Source organism: Mus caroli, unplaced genomic scaffold (genome assembly GCF_978045245.1).
Source record: "Mus caroli unplaced genomic scaffold, Mus_caroli_1 scaffold_3, whole genome shotgun sequence".
Classification (NCBI taxonomy): domain Eukaryota; kingdom Metazoa; phylum Chordata; class Mammalia; order Rodentia; family Muridae; genus Mus; species Mus caroli.
Genome location: NW_028227258.1, coordinates 92,910,402 through 92,931,256, shown reverse-complemented (window position 1 = coordinate 92,931,256; position 20,855 = coordinate 92,910,402). Strand labels below are relative to the sequence as shown.

At 45.7% G+C, this 20,855-nt stretch overlaps 1 protein-coding gene across 1 annotated transcript in view; it reads left to right on the top strand.

The window, feature by feature from the left end:
* Nucleotides 1-19,666, top strand: part of Ppm1l (protein phosphatase, Mg2+/Mn2+ dependent 1L) — a 256,402-nt gene extending 236,736 nt beyond the window's left edge. The window contains exons 3-4 of the mRNA XM_021158000.3: nt 14,366-14,527; nt 17,932-19,666. Of these exons, the coding sequence (XP_021013659.1) occupies nt 14,366-14,527; nt 17,932-18,278 (509 nt within the window). The 3' untranslated portion in view covers nt 18,279-19,666. The remainder of the gene's footprint in view (nt 1-14,365; nt 14,528-17,931) is intronic.
* Nucleotides 19,667-20,855: the final 1,189 nt, after the last annotated feature.

Below are 20,855 nucleotides of genomic sequence, written 5' to 3'. Positions count from 1 at the left end.
TTCTCTGTCTTCTGAACACACGGGGCTGGGTCCACGGCTCTGTGGTGCTGTGCGCAGCTCAGCTTGTTTCCCTAGCAACTGGAAGGGGGGAAAGATTTAAAACATGGAAAGATTAAGCATGTGACCTGGAACCCATGGGAAGAAAGCCCAGCGTGGTAGTTTTCTTCTTGTGGTGCTGTCGCTGGGCACCTTGCATAGTGCAGATCTCTCCTGATCAGTCAGTAATCACAGGACATGGACACAGGTGACTTGTGACAATCCGAGGTCCGTGTGGAGACTTGCATCTTTTTTCACGTAGTTTTCTTCGGTTTTATGTAGGCCTCCGTTAGTATTTGCAGGGCGGTACGGTTTAGGGGCCTGGCATTCCTTGATGTCAGACGTTTCCATGTTTAGCTTTGATGTGTATTTGGACTCGTGCTGCCAGATGTCCTGATCATCGTTGTTATTATATTAAAAAAAAATCTATCTCAAGTGTGTACAAAATGGGGATTCGAGTATTGATCTGACTTTCCACTGCTACCACACACACAAATGTATCACGCAGGCTTCTTCCCTAGCATTGTCGGACTAGCTCCTAGTACTCAGTCAAACACGTTCCCGAGCCTCCTCTTACCACTGCAGACTGGTTTCCATGCTTCCGTGGTTTGTCACTTTCAACTATAAGAGAAATGTTGCTTTTCTGTTCTCCGTCCCTTCGCCCGTCGCTCCCTCTACCCAGCCCCCACGGGCACACTGTCTAAGGACCACATCCCGTGTTTCTGAACCCGGAGCACCTACCACTTGGCACAAAGTGCTTGTTAAATGCCTGCCCAGTGAGTAGATGAGTGACTTCAGCCTCCGGACTAGCCAGGAGTTGAGTTCAGAGGCTGTATAAACACCATTCATAAGCTCAGCAAGACGTTTCTTGTAGCCAGAGCTACAAAAAGCTGGAAAATCAAGAACAATGCCGCCCTGGGGCTTATAACTCCTGAAGAGGCTGTACAAGGCCAGAGCGACTTGGCAACAGCTGTCCTGCAGAGCCCTCCCTCCCCAGCTCCCTGCTGCTTAATGCTTGTGTTCTCTGAGGGGCCTGGGCCAATTCAGTGTGGGAGACCTCTCCCTAAGACTTTTGGCTTATTCAAGATCTCAAATAAATAAATAAAATAAAATAAAATAAAAAAATCTTGAGGGCTGTATTTACCTGTGGTAATGAGTGAGAGAATCACTTGTAGAAGCCAGTTCAGTGTTAAGAATGGATCCATAAGGGTAGGGGGAGGAGGATGGGAACTCTAAGAAGCCTTGTTTCTCGCTTGTAAGCCAGATCCAGGACTTCACAGGACCCAGGAAGCGAGACTTAGAGAAATGGAAAGTTGTGCCTTTGAAGCAGTCTTGTTTCGTCAGTCTAAAAGCTGTCCTCTGTAGTCCACAAGTGAAGCGGTGCACATGAGATTTGGATCCACAAAAAGCTACAGTTCTCAACCTTCCAAATGTGTGGCCTTTTAATGCAGTTCCTCGTGGTGTGCTGACCCCCAATCGTAACATTATCTCCTTGCTGCTGCATAGCTGTAATTTGGTAGTGTTATGAATCGTAATGTAAATATTCTGATGTGCAGGATATCTGATAGGCGACCCCTGGGAGATCATTCAGCCCCCAACGGGGTCTGGACGCACAGGTTAAGAACCACCGACAGAAAGGCTAGTGTGTGAACTCTCCCACCCAGTGTTCTCTGCTACCATCACAGAGCGCATGCGCTGGGTATGAACTCCCAGGCCTGTAGCTGCTGAGCCTTCCTTCTTACTCACTTGGAAAGCAGAGCCTTCAAGGCTTACTCAGTAGACACTCCAGTCAGCAGCCTGGAGTGCGCTGGAGTCCTGGGAACTTCCCGGGACTGCACCAAACAGGTTAAGGCCGCGGGACCTTAAGCAGCTTTCCTGCTCCCTAAGCCCCTAGCCTCACTTGATGAACAAAGTCAGGACTGTCATTTCACAAACCACTCCTAGAGCCCTTTGATCGTGTAATTAAATGTAGTTACAACAATCTGCCCACAATACCACGGTCCTAGGCTAGCTGGGGGAGAAGGGGTTGATTTTGTTTTCTCGCTGAGATAAACAGCTTAAAGGCTTCTTTGACTTCATAGGTTCTCTCCTTGGCTGGTGGCTTCAGTGGTTCTGAGCCTGTGATGAGGAAGAAAAGCAGAGCCAGTCACTTGAGTGTGGCCAGGACTGACCAAGTTCCCTCAGCTAGCTCTACCTCTAGTTCCTACCACCTCCCAAGAATGCCAAACTATGAAGCTATCAATGGATTCATCTGACCAGAGCCCACATTCTTCAGTGATAACTTTTAAAAATAATTGTTCCCCCTGAGGTAAGCCAAGGATCTCATCATGTAGTCTTGGCTGCCCTGGAACTCACTCTATCGACCAGGCTGGTCTTAAACCAACAGAAATCCAGCCACCTCTAACCCTGAGTGTTGCAACTGAAGGCATGTGCTACCACGTCCAGCAAAAGTTTTGTCACATTTGTCTGTGTCTGTGTCCATGTATATGTGTAGAGGCCAGAGAACAACTTACGGCATGGTAATCAGTTCTCTCCTCCTACCATGTGGGTCCCAGGAATTGAGCCCTTGTTGTAGGGCTTAGCAGCAAGTCTCTACCCACTGAACCACCTTGCTAACCCTTCAGTGACTTCTTAATACGCTGAGGACCAAGTCTTCAGCACAAAAGCCTTAGCGCCATTTTATATCCAAACCACAACCAAAAGTAATGCTCTGCATCCTTACAGTGGGAGCAAGTGTGATTATTAAAGGGTCGTTCCATGAAGCCGTAAGCCTTGCATGCCCATGGCTTCCTTTCCTCACTCTTAGAGGGAGGTTCCACCTCTTGGGGGGAAATTAATGGTTGACTTAGCATCCAAAACTTGACTCTTCTGCCCAAAGCTATGTGATCTTGGTGAGCTTCCTGCTCATTGTCTGCAGACTAGGGAGTGAGAGGATAACAATCCCCACACGTATGGGCTTTGCAGGATTGCTGTTAATAAAGTGAGGTCAGCATAAAACAGGCAACCAGAGGAGCCTGACCCAGGGAAGCACTAGCTCGGGTAGATGACAAGTCATTATGTTATATGTAGAAATTATGGACATTTTCAGAAAAACTTTTAATATGTTTAAAATCAACTTTAATAACAAGTGTTATCCTTCAGCATTTTGATCTGTATTTATATGCACATTCATGTATGTAAGTAAATTTGGTTTGGATAATTATATGTAGCAGTTTTTCAGTAAAAATATTACATGCTAAAATTTTTATTTTTTTTTTCAGTTTTGTCATGAGTGCTGTGGACAGAGTAGCAATGCATATTCTTTATAGGTGCTGTGTGTGCGTCTTTGTAATGCAGCTTCGTATGGCATGCTGCTGTCTCACAGTTACTTGTTTAGCGATTCCTTTTCTGTCATAAGCAATCCTGTGAGGTCAGTCCCTGTTTGCAAAACCTTGTTCATGTCTCTGCCTATTTTCTTCACATAAAATGCAAGGGTCAGACTACATAAAGTACGGTGAATCTGCTGTATTATTTATATGAACGGGGGAAAAAAATCAAGAAACACTCCCTTTAAAGCTGTTCTTAGCCCACAGCTGCTTCCTCTTCCCGTTCATCACGCCAGGAGCCACATTAGCCGAGGAAATTCCTTACCGTATAGGGTTTTCAGGAGAAAGCAGGAGTCTCACTTCTTCCCTGGTACCTTCCTGCAGCCCCCCTGCCTGTCGTCTCCTTCAGACTGAGTCCTCATCTCTCCGTCACTCCACCCTTATGTCCTGCCCCTTAGGGCAGTGCCACGGTGTCCTGTCCTCGGATCTAAGTGTCTGGGCTTGTGCTGATCATTGGCGTAAGCACCGTGGAGGTGAGGGCTGTCTGGATCGCTTTCATTTTTATTGCTCCAGCCCCACGCTGGTGCTCTGTGCTGTGGAGGCACTGACTGGAGGGATAAGGATCTGTGCATGCCTACACACAAGGGGAGACCCTTTAATCCTTTATACAACAAACAGAGGTATAAATGAGAAAGAAGAAAAGCCACAAGCTATTTTTCCCCTTAACTAAAGATATGTATAGGTTGTATCCAGATAGGCAGACAAACTCAAAGTCAGAATTTGAGCAAGTCATTGGGACAGTGGCCTTCCTGTGTCTAAAGGCAGTGTTTCATAGTTCCTTCTGTGATCACTGATCCTAAAACAAGCAGACAGTTAATAATTATTTCATATAACTGTCCCAAGACTGAATATAGGCCTTTATCTTGTTCATTTAAGCGAGGGCATGGTTGTCTGTGCTTCATTTGGATGCAATAGATCACCTAGAAGAATAACGCACCCTCAGAACCTGCCAATGTTTCACGAAAGCAAACTGGGCTCTGGAAACATGTCTGCCTCGTAGCCGAGAATGTTTAGTGATGGGTCTGTGCCTGTGAGCCCAGCGGCAAGGGAGTCAGCATGTGTTTGGCTAACTTTACTTCCATATGGTGTTTTTCAGATTCTTTTATGTAAATGCCATACTGAGTTGCCCCCTTTCCCAGAGTGAGGGGGTGACACCCCCAGTGTCCTGTAGCTGTGATCTAGCATCCAACAAGAATGTCTTATAAGTGGAATGTAAATGTTTCACACAGGAGGCATGGGACATGTGTCCAAGAACCATCCAGGGAACAAAATGCCCTCTGCCTCATTTTCTAGAGCACCCCTCACAGTTCCCAAGGTGTTGTTCCCCTCATTCTTCGACAATGTTCCAAGGATACTACTCTGAATTCAGATAGATTTTTATATGCTATATAAAACTATACTTTATTCACAACATTTCAGGAGAACATTTACTGCATAAAACGAGGTATTTGATACATAGAATGGGGAGGGGGAAAGAGAGCAGTATATCTTGATCTTAGAAATGTCTTGGGTCTCCTCTAGTGGGTATAAAGAATGGCCCTGTGGCTATCATAACATATCACTGAAATCTCTGAAGTGCAGTGTCCCTGATTCTGTGTCTCTCCCCTGCTTTCCTTATATACCTCTCTGTGTGTGTGTGTGTGTGTGTGTGTGTGCATGTTCACAAATACACACATTTGCGGGTGCTCGGAAGAGGGCATTAGATCCCCTGGGGCTGGAGTTGCAGGCGGTTTCATGCACCTGATGTCTGTCCTGTCTGTCCTGGGAGATGAACTCTAGTTCTCTTCAAGAGCAGCGGGTCTTCTTAGCCATCTGCCCAGTCTCAAGCTGAACCTTCTTCAACCTTCAAGACTGCTACCTCTGGTACAGCTACAAAAATCCAGAATCAGTCACTTAGGAAAAATGTTAGAGTGAAGTGAATTTCTATAAAGTAAGGGTTCTTGTGACCTTAGATTTAAAACTATAGTTGTGTGCCTAACGACTAGTACAGGGATCTTCTCGGAAGTGAGGGGAAATGACCTGGATGGCACACAAAGCATAGTGTACCCTCTGTGGAAACGTAGGTGCACCGCACAGGCACAGGTAAGAGCACACAGGCACACAGGCACAGGTAAGGGCACACAGAGACAGCTGCCTATCGTGTCAATCGCTGAGATGCTGGCAGATCATCACTGACAGCTGAGTCTGAATCTGAACTTGAACATTGAAAGCACATCCATCATCATCGCCATTGCTATTGCTCTGGGACTTTACCCATCTGCCCCGACTCATTTACCCGTTGCCCCGAAGCCAAACGACTGGCTCTCTGGAACCATTACCCTCTGCTGCAGACTCGATCCCTGGTGAAGTCCCTCACAGCAGGGCCCAAGCCTATGGAGCCTTCAATAAACATCTGAAATCACTTATGCTGTTCAAAGATGGACACAATAAGAATAACCCTCACCCCACCCCCTTACTGGAGGAATTTTGACATTTCTGAGCTAGGCAAGCAGGCAAGCCAGGGGTGTGAAGTCTCCTTGCCATCTCTATTGTGATGCAACGGTGTGTCCAAGAGATTCTTTACAGAAAGCTAAGAGCCGGATGGCCTGCACTCCTAGACAAATCTGACCCTTTCCACTTGTGTCTTACAGTATATGTTAAAACAAAAGTTACCTAGTTCAAAAAAATCAGGAAAACTTATATAAAAATGACTTCTTTGGAAGAAGCTGAAAAGCCTCCAAGAGCCTGCATCCCTGCACGGCCTGTGCTTCCTTCCACTGTCCAGGACTGCCCCCTTCTCCAGCTTGACATGGGGCCCGGGCTTCCTTTCAGAGCTGGCTGCCAAGTTCCCTCTTTCTCAGAGGAGGAAAGGATTTTAGAAAGCACGCTACTACTAGAAGTAGTTGTTAAAGCTGCTCCGAGAGGAGCAAAGTCTTTCTGTTATGCCTGACCTGTGTCCCTGAAGCACCAGAGCTTGCAGAGTGTCAGACAGACAGGTGCTGATGTCAACTCACCTAAGCCACTTTTCTCTTTCCTTTTGCATTCCAGTTGTTATAAAAATACGTAGGGTGGTAGTATGGAAGCAATAGGGTAGGACGTTGTTAGGAGTGGACTAGCAGTTCGGGATTGCTGGGGTTTGGCTGTTTAGCATTGAGCACGTAATCATTTCATCAGATGAACCATGTGAGGATGGACATGGCTCTTTGCTCCCTCTCCTCCTTCATCCCGCGTAAAGGAACGAGCGAACCCTCACTGCCCTGCATGAAAACCAGCTGAGGAGTGCTCGTGTGCTGCCTGATGAGGTTTACAATAAGTAAGGAGTTGTGAGGAATTTTACTTAGAAATGTTAACTAAAGTGCACATATAGTCAGGAGCTTAAACATCGTTGAGATGTGCAGTCTGAAACACAACTCTCGAATAAAGTAAGCGCCTAATGCCATCCAACTGAAGCATTTATCCATACGTGCGAAAGCTCGCCGTGTAGCCCTTTACATTATCAGGAGTTAATTCAGCAGAGAATGTGAGTCTGGAGGAATAGGCCAATGGGTAGTTTGAACTATTGGTGTTTTCCTACAGGAAAACCAAGTAATTAGGCCAACACAAAGCAGGCCTGTTTTGTTGTGCTTTGGAAGTAGATCCAGATGGTTCCTATAACAGCCACTGTAATGAACCTTTACAGTTCTATAACACCACCCTTCGGTAAGAATAAGAGTCCCACCCACGGGCTGGAGAGATGGCTCAGCGGTTAAGAGCATCGGATGCTCTTCCAGAGGTCCTGAGTTCAACTCCCAGCACCCACGTGGTGGCTCACAACCATCCTTAATGGGATCTGAAGCTGTCCTTTGGCATGTACCATATATACACAAAGAATATTCATATGTACATAAATAAAAATTAAAAGTTTTTATGCCTAGTTTAAAAAAAAAAAAAAAGCCGGGCGTGGTGGCGCACGCCTTTAATCCCAGCACTCGGGAGGCAGAGGCAGGTGGATTTCTGAGTTCGAGGCCAGCCTGGTCTACAGAGTGAGTTCCAGGACAGCCAAAGCTATACAGAGAAACCCTGTCTGGAAAAAAAAAAAAGAGTCCCACCCACATTCCTTTGCACTAGACCAGGACCCCAGGCCAGAGGAAACAATGGGGGACTCATGTGGGTTGAACATTCTCTCCGTCCATCTGAAGTGTGTGTGGGACCACGGGCTGCACCTGCACAGGGTAGGTATCATGTTTTGAGCAATGGATAAAAACAAAGCAGCAGCAACAAAGCCTAAGAGTGGTTCCTTGAATGATAGTGTCTAGAAGACTGTGTGCATCGTGGTACTGAACTGGACAGGCCTGTCAGAACAACTGCCAGGTTGCAAGTTTAATGTTAGGTGAGCGTTTATTCAGTCTTCTAATCCATTTATTGAGCAATTATTGAGTGCCCATAGTCTAGGTAGAATTAGATTAAGGAGACAAGCAATATCCCCTATCCTTAGGAAGGATATATATTCTGTAGGGCAAGATTGATATTCAATGCTTTAAATATGTAAGCAAGATATCTATATAATGCTGTGTTGGAAGGCATTAAAGAAATACAGAGGAGATAAAACATCAGAAAAGGGCTCTCTGAAAACCTCCTTCTGGAGCTCAGACAAGAACAGATGTGTTAGGGCAAACAGCAAAGGGAACAGTGTGCACAAAGCCTGAATGACAAAAGGCTGGGCATCTGTGAGTAACAAAAGGAGCCGGAACAAGGGAGACAGTGATTAGAGAGTATTGGACCAGGGCCAGATCACACAGGATCTGCCGCTATTGCTTCTCACATGGCGCCCTGATGGCACCTGATGGCTGAAATGACAGTGGCCCGCACTGGCGTCAGCACTGTGAAAGGGAGAGAACAGCATGTGCTGTAGAGGCCAGAGCACTCACTGATGTACTAGATGGCTCAACAGAGGAACAGAGAAAATCCAAGTCAGATGCCTAGGCTTCCACTCAAATTATGAGTGGTCTGTAGTGCCATTTCTCAGATACAAAGGTCAGAGGGCTTCACTCAGTCTAGACTTTGGAGTCCAGATTGTGCAAACTCACTTTTCCAGATGTTTGTTTATATTTTTGTTGTTGTTATTGTTCTTTAACACAGGGCCTCCAGTAGCCCAGGTTACTTCCAAACTCACTTTTAGATTGTTGATTATCCTTGAATTCCATTCATCCCTCCTTACCTCCAAAGTGCAGAAATTGCACGTATACCCTTGTTCAGATTGTTTTTTTTTAATCTGTAACATGAAGTTATTAATTATGTTAAGTTTCCAAGATCTCATCCCTATTAATTAATAGAACCTCATGAAAATTAGATCATTAGTGTGAAAACATACTGAGGTTCGAAATTAAGGAATAATGTAGTTTCATGAATATCATTAACATGGAATAAATCAATTTATCTCACAACTACTAACCAACATATCAAGGTTATTTTTCTCCAGCACACCCACCGAAGAGAGTGAGACTGCAAGGGTTTCCTCCCGGGAGGTGCTTTTCTGGAGATTCTTGGCAACAGAGTAGTCTGTGCTGTTGAGTAATATTATACTATAAACAGCTTTGTAACATCGGGCTAAGACTGCAAAGCCCAAACAGTGCATTGTTTGTGCCCCAGTGTCCTGGCTTCTTTCTGGTCATTCTGCATTGGTTCCACATAGATTATTTCTCCAAACCCATACAGCCCCAGTGTAGGAAGTGGGCATGTTGTTTTGTTGTTTTTCTGTAGAGAGGACCCCAAACATGTTCCTATATAGCAATATATATATATATATATATATATATATATATACACACATACATACACACACACACACCTGTAACTCTGTTTTTACCACCTGCATACCACCATTTGGCCTAACCTAAGAGTCTCTTGCTAATGTAGGCAGTATGATACTGAACCCTGTGTCTTGAGGTAGATGTGAAACCTGACTCAAAGGACTCCAACAGAAAAGAAATTTATTGTCACACAGAACAAAAATATGCTGGGGCAGACAGGCTCAGCCGTGTCCATGATATTGGACAGTTGGGATGGAGCCCGATTATGTGAGATCTGCCACTGGCAGAAGTGACAGGGACCATGAGTGTACTGGCTGGTTTTGTGTGTCAACTTGACACAGGCTGGAGTTATCACAGAGAAAGGCGCTTCAGTTGGGAAAGTGCCTCCATGAGATCCAGCTGTAAGGCATTTTTCTCAACTAGTGATCAAGGGGAGAGGACCCATTGTGGGTAGTGCCATCCCTGGGCTGGTAGTCTTAGGTTCTGTAAGAGAGAAGGCTGAGCAAGCCAGAAAAAGCAAGCCAGTAACATCCCTCCATGGCCTCTGCATCAGCTCCTGCTTCCTGACCTGCTTGAGTTCCAGTCCTGACATCCTTTGGTGATCAAGAGCAATGTGGAAAGTGCAAGCTGAATAAACCCTTTCCTCCCCCAACTTGCTTCTTGGTCATGATGTTTGTGCAGGAATAGAAACCCTAACTAAGACAATGAGCTTTCCACTCTTAGATGCTGAGATTGTCCCCTCCATCCCAAGCCAGCTGCCCCTGTTCAGTGAAACTCACCGGATAATACTGGGCCAAAGAAATGGTTCTTTTCTGCTCTGCATCTGTCCATGAGAGCAAAAGCCTTTCTCATAAACTCACAGTAAACATCCCTGAGTTCCAGGAAGCAGACAGTTTTCTGCCCAGAGATAGAGACATTATTCTAAACCACCCCCCTCTTCTTACTCCCTCCCTGATGGGCCTACACAATGTGGTTTAAAATTCATGTGCCATCCTCTGTCCCTATGGTTACTGTATTAATTCTGATTCTCTTTAGCTCGATCTGTCCTCATTGTGAAACTATGATACCGAAAGCCCTGCAGTGGTTCTTAATCACAGCTAGGATAGAAAGCTCAGGTTGCTTTGTAGCTGCAGCACTGACTCTTTCTCTTCCTTACCTGGCAGCTCAATAAGCCAACAGACAGATGATCTGATTGCAGTGGAGTTGGGGAAAGGCCCAGACCCCAGCCAGGCACCACCCCTCACCCCCATACAGGAGACCCTTCCCTTGGATCCCTGTAAACACAGGCAGAAGGGAATACCAGCTAAGAAGCTGGGATGAACCCGAATGCTGACCAATGGCATAGGCTTAAATGGTGTAGGAACCATTGGTGGGATATCCTTGCCCTGAAAGCTCGGAGAAGGGAAGGTCAGGAGAGTTCTGTTGGTTCTCCTGCATGCACCCACATGCCATGTAACACCCAGTAAAGCAGCTCTTCTGTCTTACCTTTCAAACCCCACTGTGCCAGATAAACGATGTATGCTCTGATTGTATCGGTCAAGTTTAGCCAAGCTAAACTTAGAACAAAGTAAAATAGTCACAGATCAAATTCAACTAATACAACGACTCAAGGGTAATGATTTCTGAGTAGTTGAGTTGTCTTTATAGGATGTTAAAGATGTTTTAGTGATTTCACTTAGATCGTCTTCATGTATGCACATATTTTAGCAAGTGTGTACTGTACTAAGTTTCCATACTACCCCCTCAAATGGCCCTTAAGTTTACTACCTCTCCCATATTCCTTCTTTCATCCCCCTCTTCCCTCTCACTCTCTACTTGCTCCTCCTGTTCTAGTCCCCTGCATCCATCCATAAATATCTGTTTTCTTCCCCTTTCCTAGGGAGATCTATCTGTTCCTCTAGTCCCTTACTGTATTCCTAACCTCTGTAGTTCCGCTGACTGTAGCTTGGTCATCATAGACTTATCAGCTAATATCCACTTATAGGTGAATATATACCATATCTGTCTTTCTGTGCCTGGGCTACCTCACTCAGGATGATTTTTTTTTCCTAGTCCTATCCATTTACCTGTGGGTTTTATTATTTTGTTTTTTAATGGCTGAGTAATAGTCCATTGTGTAAATGTACCACCTTTTCTTTATCCGCACATCTGTTGAAGGACAGGATGGGACGTGGTTTCCCATGCCTGGCTGTTATGAATAGAGCAGTAGTGAACATGGCTGAGCAAGCGTCTCTGTAGCAGGATAGAAGCATCCTTTGGGTACATGCCCATGAGTGGTATAGCTAGATCTTGAAGTAAGTCAATTCCCACCTCCTCAGGAACCAGCACACTGTTTCCCACAGTGGCTTCACACATTCACACTCCCACCAGCAATGGGTGAATGTCCCCTTTACTCAACACCCTGGTCAGCATGAGCTGCCATTTGTTTTATTGACCTTGGCCATTCTGCCAGGTGTAAGATGGAATCTCAAAGTGGTTTTTTATTTGCATGTCCCTGGTGACTAAGGATGTTGTGCTGGTTTTTGCGTCACCTTGACACAACCTAAAGTCATTTGAGAGAAGGAAAACCCAATGGAGAAAATGCCTCCATAAGATTGGGCTGTAGACAGTCTTGTAGGGTATTTTCTTAATTACTGATCACAGAGTGCCCAGTTCATTGTGAGTAGTGCCTTCCCTGGACTGCTTGTCCTGGGTTCTATAAGAAAGTAGGCTGAGCAAGTCATGAGGAACAAGCCAGTAAGCAGCACCCTCCATGGCCTCTGCATCAGCTCCTGCATCCTACCCTGTTTGTGTTCCTGTCTTCAACGATAAACTATGTACCCCATTTTAAAACTATTTTTCTATTTTCTAGTATAGATTAGAGTTTATTGAGGGCATGGGGAGGGGAGTTAAGAGGGTAATAGAAGCAGAGAAAGGCAGAGAGAGAGAATAGAGGAGTAGAGGAGAAGAGACCGGCCATGAGCACGTGGAGCGAGAGGGGGAAGGGAATAGGGAAAGGGGGTAAGGCAAGAGCAAGACAAAGCAAGAGAGCAAGAGAGGAACAAGAGAGCAAGAGAGGAGCAAGAGAGCAAGAGAGGAGCAAGAGAGCAAGAATAAGTATTTGTTTTCTTACTATCTAGATTTTTTTTTTTTTTTTTTTTTTTTTTTTTTTTTTTTTTTAGTTCTGAGTGTATTTTGGATACTAGCCATCTGTCAAATGTGTAGTTGGTGGAAATCTTTTCCCATGCTGCAGGCTGCTGCTTTGTCTGAATGACTGTGCCTTTGCCACACAGACGCTTTTCAGTTTTATGGGGTCCTCTTAGTGCCTGTGCTATCATTATCAAGTTCAGAAAGTCATCTTTTCCTGTGCCAGTTCAGGGCTCCACTTTCTCTTCAGTCAGGTTCAGTTTTATGTTGAAGTCTTTGATACATTTGGAGTTGAGTTTTAAGCAGCGTGGTAAGTAAGGATCTATTTGGATTCTTTTACATGTAGCCATTCTGTTTGACCAGTACCATTTGTTGAAGATGCTCTCTTTTTTCAGGGTGTGTGTTTTGGGCCTCTTTACCAAAAGTCATGTCAACATGTATGGACTTGTCTGAGTCTTCAGTTTAATTCATTGACCAATGTGTCTGATTTTGTGCCAATACCATACTGGTTTTATTATTATAGCTCTGCAGTACAAATTGAGATAGGAGATGGTGATACCTTTCTCAGTTCTTTTATTATTCAGGATTGTTTAAGCTATCCTGGGTCTTTTGATTTTCTATATGAAAATTCTCTTTTCAGCATCTATTAAAGAATTGTGTTAGAATTTTATTACGGATTTCACTGAATCTGTAGATTACTTTTGGTAGGGTGGCCATTTTCACTGTATTAATCCTACTAATCCATGTGCAGAGAGGGAAAGACCTTGGAATGCTAGCTCTAAATAGAATGCCTCCCTTGAATCCCTCCCCTCGAGACCCAGAGAACCCTGAGGAAGAGGAGGCAGAAGAGTGTAAGAGCCAGCGCAGATGGAGGGCACCAGGAGAACAAGGTCCTCTAATCAGCATGATCTATGCTCGTGTGAACCCACAGGGACTGAGGCAGTGTGCAACTGCTCACGACATCTCCTGCCATCTCCAGTCACCCCAATCATTTTCCATAATTTAGAAAAAGAGCATTTCAAGCAGACTTGTAATTGAATATGCTGGTTATTGTAACTGATCTCCTGCTCATATCAACCTGTATTTATTCTCTCTGTTTACAAACGGGGTCCTCTTTTTGTCGTATGAAGAGTATAAGGTTATTTAGATGCAGTTTATATTTATATTATGGAGTGCAACTTTCTTAATGAGGAAGGGCCTGTCAGGGAAGACCAGTGAGTACTTTTGAACAAGTAAAGGAGCTATCAATTTGAGGCAAGAGAGGAATGAGTTGTGAGGTGTGCGTTTCAGCAGACAGGTGGCCACTGACAGTGACTGGCAGGGGTCAGAGGGAGAGAGAAGACTGTTTCATTCTCTTTGCTTTATCCATATTCACTTCAGAAGGAACTGAGGAAAAGCTTGTCTTTGGGAGAAGCATGAAGGCTTCAGGCCAGCACGTGATCGGACCACCTCAGTCCCACTTCCATCTTCTGTGTAGATGTCTCTGCTTCTGCCATTGTACCCTGCCCCTGCACACCTGGGGCGGGCTGCCATTTTCCTAGTCCCTGGTCTCTGCTCTCAGACTTTCTATATTTGGGCTCGACCTTTCCTGACAGTACTGGTTTTGTCACAGCGCCACAGGATATGGTTGTTGACAACTGCCTCTTCCTCGGGAGCCAGCCCTACCCCCACCTATATGTTTTCACGCTTGCCACTGAGAGTTCTCAAGAGACTCGGTACCAACAAGAAGATGAAAACATGGAGCAGCTGTCTGGGGCTTCGAGCTGATTCTGATTCTCCCCTAATCCTGTTGAATGTAGTGTTTTAAATTGAGAGTAGCAGAAACAAAGTGATTTAGGAAAATGATACTGTCCCTCTAGCTTGTTTCAGTGACAGTGTAACACGGTTAAGAAAATGACCTGTCAGATTTGATCAGTGATGTTGAAGTGAATCATGGTTATTCCCAGAGTAGCTGGAGTGAAGCTCCTCTGGCAAGAGAGGCTCTAAGGACAGGCGTCTGCTGGCCTGGAGAAGCAGGGGACCGTCCGTGCACTGCCCCCACCTACACTTCCTCTTTCTTCTGTCTTGCAGGCACAACGTGTTTGATCGCTCTACTCTCAGATAAAGACCTCACGGTGGCCAACGTTGGTGACTCTCGGGGAGTCTTGTGTGACAAAGATGGCAATGCCATTCCCTTGTCTCACGATCACAAGCCTTACCAGCTGAAGGAAAGGAAGAGGATAAAGAGAGCTGGTGAGTTTGTGACACCCCCAACCCCCTGGGGGAAGTCTACCATCTTGTTTGGTGAGCTAGGTGCTTGCTTGGAGAGTCTCTCAGGAGCAAATTCACCCAGCAATCACATAGTGTAGCCCAGGCTAGCCCTATTCTCTTGCCTCCACCTCCCAAGTCCTTCAGTGCCAGGCATGGATCAATAAAGTGATACCGAGACCAAAGCCCTGAGAGGATTATTAGATCTGAGAGTTCCCTACATGTGGAAGGCAGGAGTCCCTTCACTGACAGCTGAGCCATGTACCAGGCAGCTAAGCAGCCTAGAGCCCTGGTGCGTGTGTAAACCTGCAGGATGACTCTTGGTCATTGCAGGTTAGCTTCCATCTGGTGAGAAAACGAGATGAGCCCGATGAACATTTGAGCCTTCCCAGCGGGGGCTGAGTGACTGAGAATAAAAGTGCTGAGTTAGTTGTATTATCCTGCTTGAGACGCAGGGTGAGTGTTTTGAAGGAAACATTTGAGTGGAGGATTTCCTCAGGTTTTCTGTTGGTGAAATAAAGCCGTGTTTGCGGAGCATCCATCCAGCTTCAGTGAGCTCCAGAAAAGATGAGTAGAATGCTCGGACATTCATTTATAAATATGCACACCATCTCCCCGTGAGAGCTCACCCAAGTGAACTGAAGATCCACATGGCTAAGTTTTGTGGACACACATGCTCCTGGAAGCTCTATTGTGGTGTCCAGCATGTGTCGTTGAGATTTCACAATCATGCTGTCCCCTCCCTGTCATACCTGACATGCTGCCACTCTACAGTGTTTCCTTATAGAAGAAAATTTGAACACTGTCTCCAGGATCAATCTGACCTGCTCTGGTTTTTTTTTGTTTTGTTTTGTTTTTTGTTTTGTTTTGTTTTTTGTTTTCATAAAGTAGGCAAGGGTGTTTTTTTTTAATATTTTTACTCTGAGAATTTCATACAATGTATTTTGATCATATTCACTCTCCTCCCCCAAATTCGCCCAGCTCCACCCCTTACCTGTACTTGTTAGAGTTCCTTAAATGGTCAGAACTGATATGTGTGTGTGTGTGTATACTATATTATATATAGTATATTATATGTATTATTGTTTATACTATTAAATAATCATAAATATATATGAGATTTATTTGACTGTCTTAAAAGCCATGATCCAGCTAGTCCAACATGGCTCTCTCACAATGAAAAAAGACAAAGAACCCATCAGTTGAATAGTGCACAAGGCAGGATGTGTCAGCTGGTCTTTAGTCTATATTGGGTCCCAAAGAAATAGGTTCTAATACCAACGATATAATGCCTCAGCAGCTGGATAGATGAACTTGCCAGCAAGAGTGAAGAAGGCAAGGAGGCAAAAAAAAGCAAAATCTTGCCTCTTCCATGTCCTTTTATGCATGTGGGCTGCTGCCAGAAGGTGTAGCCTAGATTTAGGGTGAATCTCCCCACCTCAGACAATCCAGTCAAGAAAATCCCTCATGGACGTACACAGCTGTTTGGGGGTGTGTCCTAGAGAGAGTCAAGTTGGGAGCCAAGATTAGCCATCACATCACCCACGCAACCTTGTGGCTTCCCCCACTACCTGTACTACCCGTGTGAGAGCATCCCTTGGGAACAGAGTCTCATCACCAAGGGCCACACCCTTGAAGAAATGGACTCTTTCTTCCACAGCTATCAGTTGCCAATGACTGCTCAGCTAGGGTGGACCTTCATACCCGCCTCTCACCTCCATGCTTGAATGTTGTCTGACTTGGGTTTTCGTGAGTTCATGTGTGCAGCTGTCCTGCCGTTTGTTTCCCTTGTGCTCCTCTGCCACCTCTGACTCTTACACTTTTGTTCCATGCCTCCTCTGCCTCCGTCATCTCCAAACCTTAGGCAGAGACAGATGATATAGATGTTCCATTTAGGGCTAAGCACTCTCCAGTCTCGTGTTCTGTGTACCTGGACCAGTTGTGAGCTCTGTTTTAATGGCCCTAAATGCCTTAAGGAAGAATTGTGAGTTTTGTCATCTCTATTTGTGTTTATTATGACCATAGATGTCACGACATCTCTCTTCCTCCTACTTAGCATGACAGGAGGTTCCAGCCATATGTGTCAACACATATGGCTTTCTGTCTCTGCTTTTCAGTACCAGCATCAGTGTTAGCTTCCATTCACCGTGTGTAGGAGCTAAGCCTGACACACATCATACAAGTTTATACATTCTGTGAAGACTATAATGTTAAAATCACTCTATAGCCAGTAATCTGGGACTTTAGAGAGACTTGTGTCCACAGCCAGAGAGTGACAAGCCAGAACTGAAACCATGACCGACTATACAGTCCAGGCCCTTAGGAATTGCCCGATGTTCTGCCTCCCATTCCCTTAAAGCTAACTGCACTATGACTGTCACTCCTACAAGCCATTCCTTCATCCTGCCTCACTTCAGTGGTTAGTAGACACTAACCTGTTACAGAAGTGTACAGCTTGATGCCTGTGACTTTCAATAAGTGTGGCTTCTCTCTCCTCCAGATTGCCGGGGAAAGGTCTAGATCTTATGTAAAATAGCCTGAAAAATCTCCTTCTACAGAGTGGATATTTGATAGCTATCTATATGTGAATGAACAAAGTTCTGGCTCCTTTAAAGAAAGCCTAATGGGATCCAGGGGGTGGTGGTACATGTCTTTAATCCTAATGCTCAGGAGGTGGAGACAGGGGAATCAGAAATTCAAGGCCAACAACAGCCAGATAGTGAGTTCAAGACCACCTTAGACCAGAAGAGGCTTTCTCTCAAAGGTGAGGGGAAGAGGAAGGGGAGGGAGAAGAAAGAATGGATAACGCTGAGCGAATGTGCTGTCAGGCACGGTGCTAGGGCATGTGTATGGCCTAATGTCTTATGCTCTCACAATACAGTGGAAGAGATATTATAGTCATTTGGCAGCTAGGAATAGATACAGCATCCAAAGAGGGGCATATTTCTCATCCACAGTCACTAAATATGCCTAAAGTGTGGTTTTTCTTGATTCCAGTTCTTGAGATCCACATCAGCATATCTAAGAGTGACCCCAGTAAGTGACTATTTCAGGGCTGACTCCCTGCCTCTCCACCTGCATTTCAGCAAGAGCCACTCTCTTCAAACCCCCATGCTGAAGCTACATGCTGTCAATCACTGAGCTGCCACAGAGTGTTATTAAAGTTCTGTCCCCACCCATAATTTACCCTTAATATTATTGTAAGCATTAGCACTGCCAAGGATGAGAGCATGAAATTCCACTCCAGGCCCTACAGCAAGATGCTGGTGGCCTCGGCAGTGATGAAGGTGAAGGAGGGATGCTTGTGGCTCAGCTCTGTTGCAGCAGACCAGCTTGTGGTACACGCACCCAGACCAGGACAAGCTAACAGGCTCCCTCTGTTTTTCCAGGTGGGTTCATCAGCTTTAATGGCTCCTGGAGGGTCCAGGGAATCCTAGCCATGTCTCGATCCCTGGGAGACTATCCACTGAAAAATCTCAACGTGGTCATCCCAGACCCAGACATCTTGACCTTTGACCTGGACAAGCTGCAGCCGGAGTTCATGATCTTGGCATCAGATGGCCTGTGGGATGCTTTCAGCAATGAAGAAGCGGTTCGATTCATCAAGGAGCGCTTGGATGAGCCCCACTTTGGGGCCAAAAGCATAGTCCTGCAGTCCTTTTACAGAGGCTGCCCTGACAACATCACTGTCATGGTGGTGAAGTTCAGGAATAGTAGCAAAACGGAAGAGCACTGAGCCCTGCCAGCTCTCAGCTGCCCCAAACTAGAGGACTCTCAACATACTGTTCTCTTCATGTAGTAAAAGGTGTGGGCATTATAATTAGGATCATGCGTCCCAACACAGAACCCCCTTCCCTGATGGCCTTGAATCCCTTTGGAGTACTGAGCAGAGGGTTCCCTTGCTGACACCGCAGAGAGGCTGCTAAGTTTGTGTTCCCCCGGCCCTTCTATCAGTGTTTGAAACACATACGTAGGTAGCCACAGATCCCACATATGAGGCAAAGGAAAGGCAGGCCATATGTTTTCCTTCTTAATAATGTACTTTTCATGATCTCTTCTGTGGTCCTTCAGGGATCTGACTTGGCATCCTCTCTGGACCTGGGCAGGGCAAGCCGGTGATGCCAACACATCACCATGACAATGAGGTGGCCATGCCCTCTGCCTTGAAGCAGTTTTCTCAGAAATGCTCTCCCATTCTGAGTCTTGGTCTTCAGTACTCCAGCAGCCTGGAAGGAGACATGCAACACTTTGTAATTTGTTGCCTGCTCTTAGAGACTGAGAGTTGGGAAGCCAGTGCAGCCAGCTTCCTGCACACCAGACCTCCCTGCTTCCCATCGCTTCCTTCATTAGTTCAATAGAGTCGGGATGCAGTTATGCCTCTCCTCATGGAGCGCAGCCTCGCCATTTGTTCACACCTTACGATGCATCGATGCATCGAGGGCCGCCGCTGACCTCACCGTGAGACGTGAGTTTTTGTCTCCCCTCACCAAGACTCCCCAGAGAGGGGAGGAAGCAGGGCGGAAAGCACATCGCAGTACAGTGTGCCCTTCCATCTTCAAGGAGGAATTAGGCTGGGATGGTTCTCCATGACCTTTTGAGAATCGCTGTCTGCACTGGAGAGGAAGGCAGGAGTCCTGGGATCACCAGTCACACTCACCAGCTGCTGGTTTCTGCACAGCCCTTCCCAAGCCCATCCTACCTAGTAGCTTTCATGCCTTTCAAACAGTGTTGGGAGAAACAGCAACCTAGAATCACCCACAGGTGCTGCTCCCAGCTACCACCACAAGTTGGTATGGGGCGCAAACTACTGGGACGTGCTTCCTGGCAAGAGAAAGACCTTCCATGGTCAATTGCAAATCTCTGCCCATACCCAGGCAAATAGGAACTGTCTGCTGTGACCTGGAGGGAAAACAGCAGACTGGCTCCTGGGGACGGACCGGTGTGCACTGGTTGCAGCAGGGTTATTTGGGGGCCTAGATTCCTGCTCTTCCCTTCCTAACACCAAAGTTGTGGGTTTTTTTTCCCAGTCTCTGTACTTTGTAAGTTAATTTATAGGACATATTCGATTGTCCTGTTTGCTGATTGAACCAGCCGCAAAGAGCCAAGATTTTCATTGCAGACCTACACCAGAGCCCGCCTTGTTTTGTTCTCTCAGAGAGGCTGTGTGTCAGCATGACTTCTCAAGCCCTGCTCATTAGCTCTCCCTACCCCAGCCCTCTCCTTCAGCTGCAGAGCTTGTAGGAAGCCGAGCCTGGAGAATGAAAGACTTGGTCTCCGAGGACTGCAAACTGTCTGGATTCCTCTGGGAACTTGCTTTCCTTTGACTGCACCGAGAATTAATAATGGCTTCCCAGGAAATTTGCTTACTTTTGTATCTTGTGTTTTCAACATTGGAATTAGGGTCTTTTCTGCTTCTCAGAATGTTTTAGTACAAAATACATTCTATCGTGTTAGACAGAAGCATTGGCTTGTGGAGAGACGTGCGCTGATGGGTGTGTATTATGGGTCAGGTGGATGGGGAACAGAGAAGTCCGATGTGGGTTTAACCAGTGATGGGATGAGCTTGTTGGCTTAGGATGCTCTTCCCAGAGAGTGCCCAAAACCCATCTTCTAACTAAAGGTCCAGACTCAACATCCTATAGAGTCAACTTCTCTTTTCTGTATTTGCTTAACACAAAAGTATATAACAAGAGGAAAAAAATAAATAAATTTGAGACACAAATGTTTGGGTGAAGAAAAAAAGAAAGCTGCCAAGTTAGTCGGTTGGTACTCCTTGAGCAAGCAGGGTTTCTTAACCAGCATTGCTGACTACCCTAGTTTCAGAACCTTCTAATTGAGGTTTATAGATATATCTTGTACATTTTGCTTTGGAGAAGTAACTTATTTAACCAAATAGGAAAAAAAAAGAATATATTTCACTCCTTTCTTGCCTCTTCCCCTTCCCGTGGCTTGTAGACTTTTTTAAAGATAGAAATTCTAGGCAAAATGGTAGTATTTTGATAAGTAGTTACACATAAGGCCAGAGTAGCTCTTCTCTGTCCCCTTCTGACCTGTGTCCAGCTGTGGGGAGTCTACAGTTCGGTGTGGGCTGGGTGTTCTGGCCACTCCCCTTCTCTAGCAGCTCTGGAAGGGTGACTAGAGCTGCAGGAGACTCGGGTTTGAGAGGGTACACGTGAAGCTTCCATAAACAGCACTGCCAAAGCTTTGGGATCGTCCCCAAGGCTACCTGGACTCCCTACCTAGCCTGAGTTCTAATTGCCAATAGTCCCCACAGTGCCAAACTTGGGAGAATGTTACAGTGTTTGAGGAATAA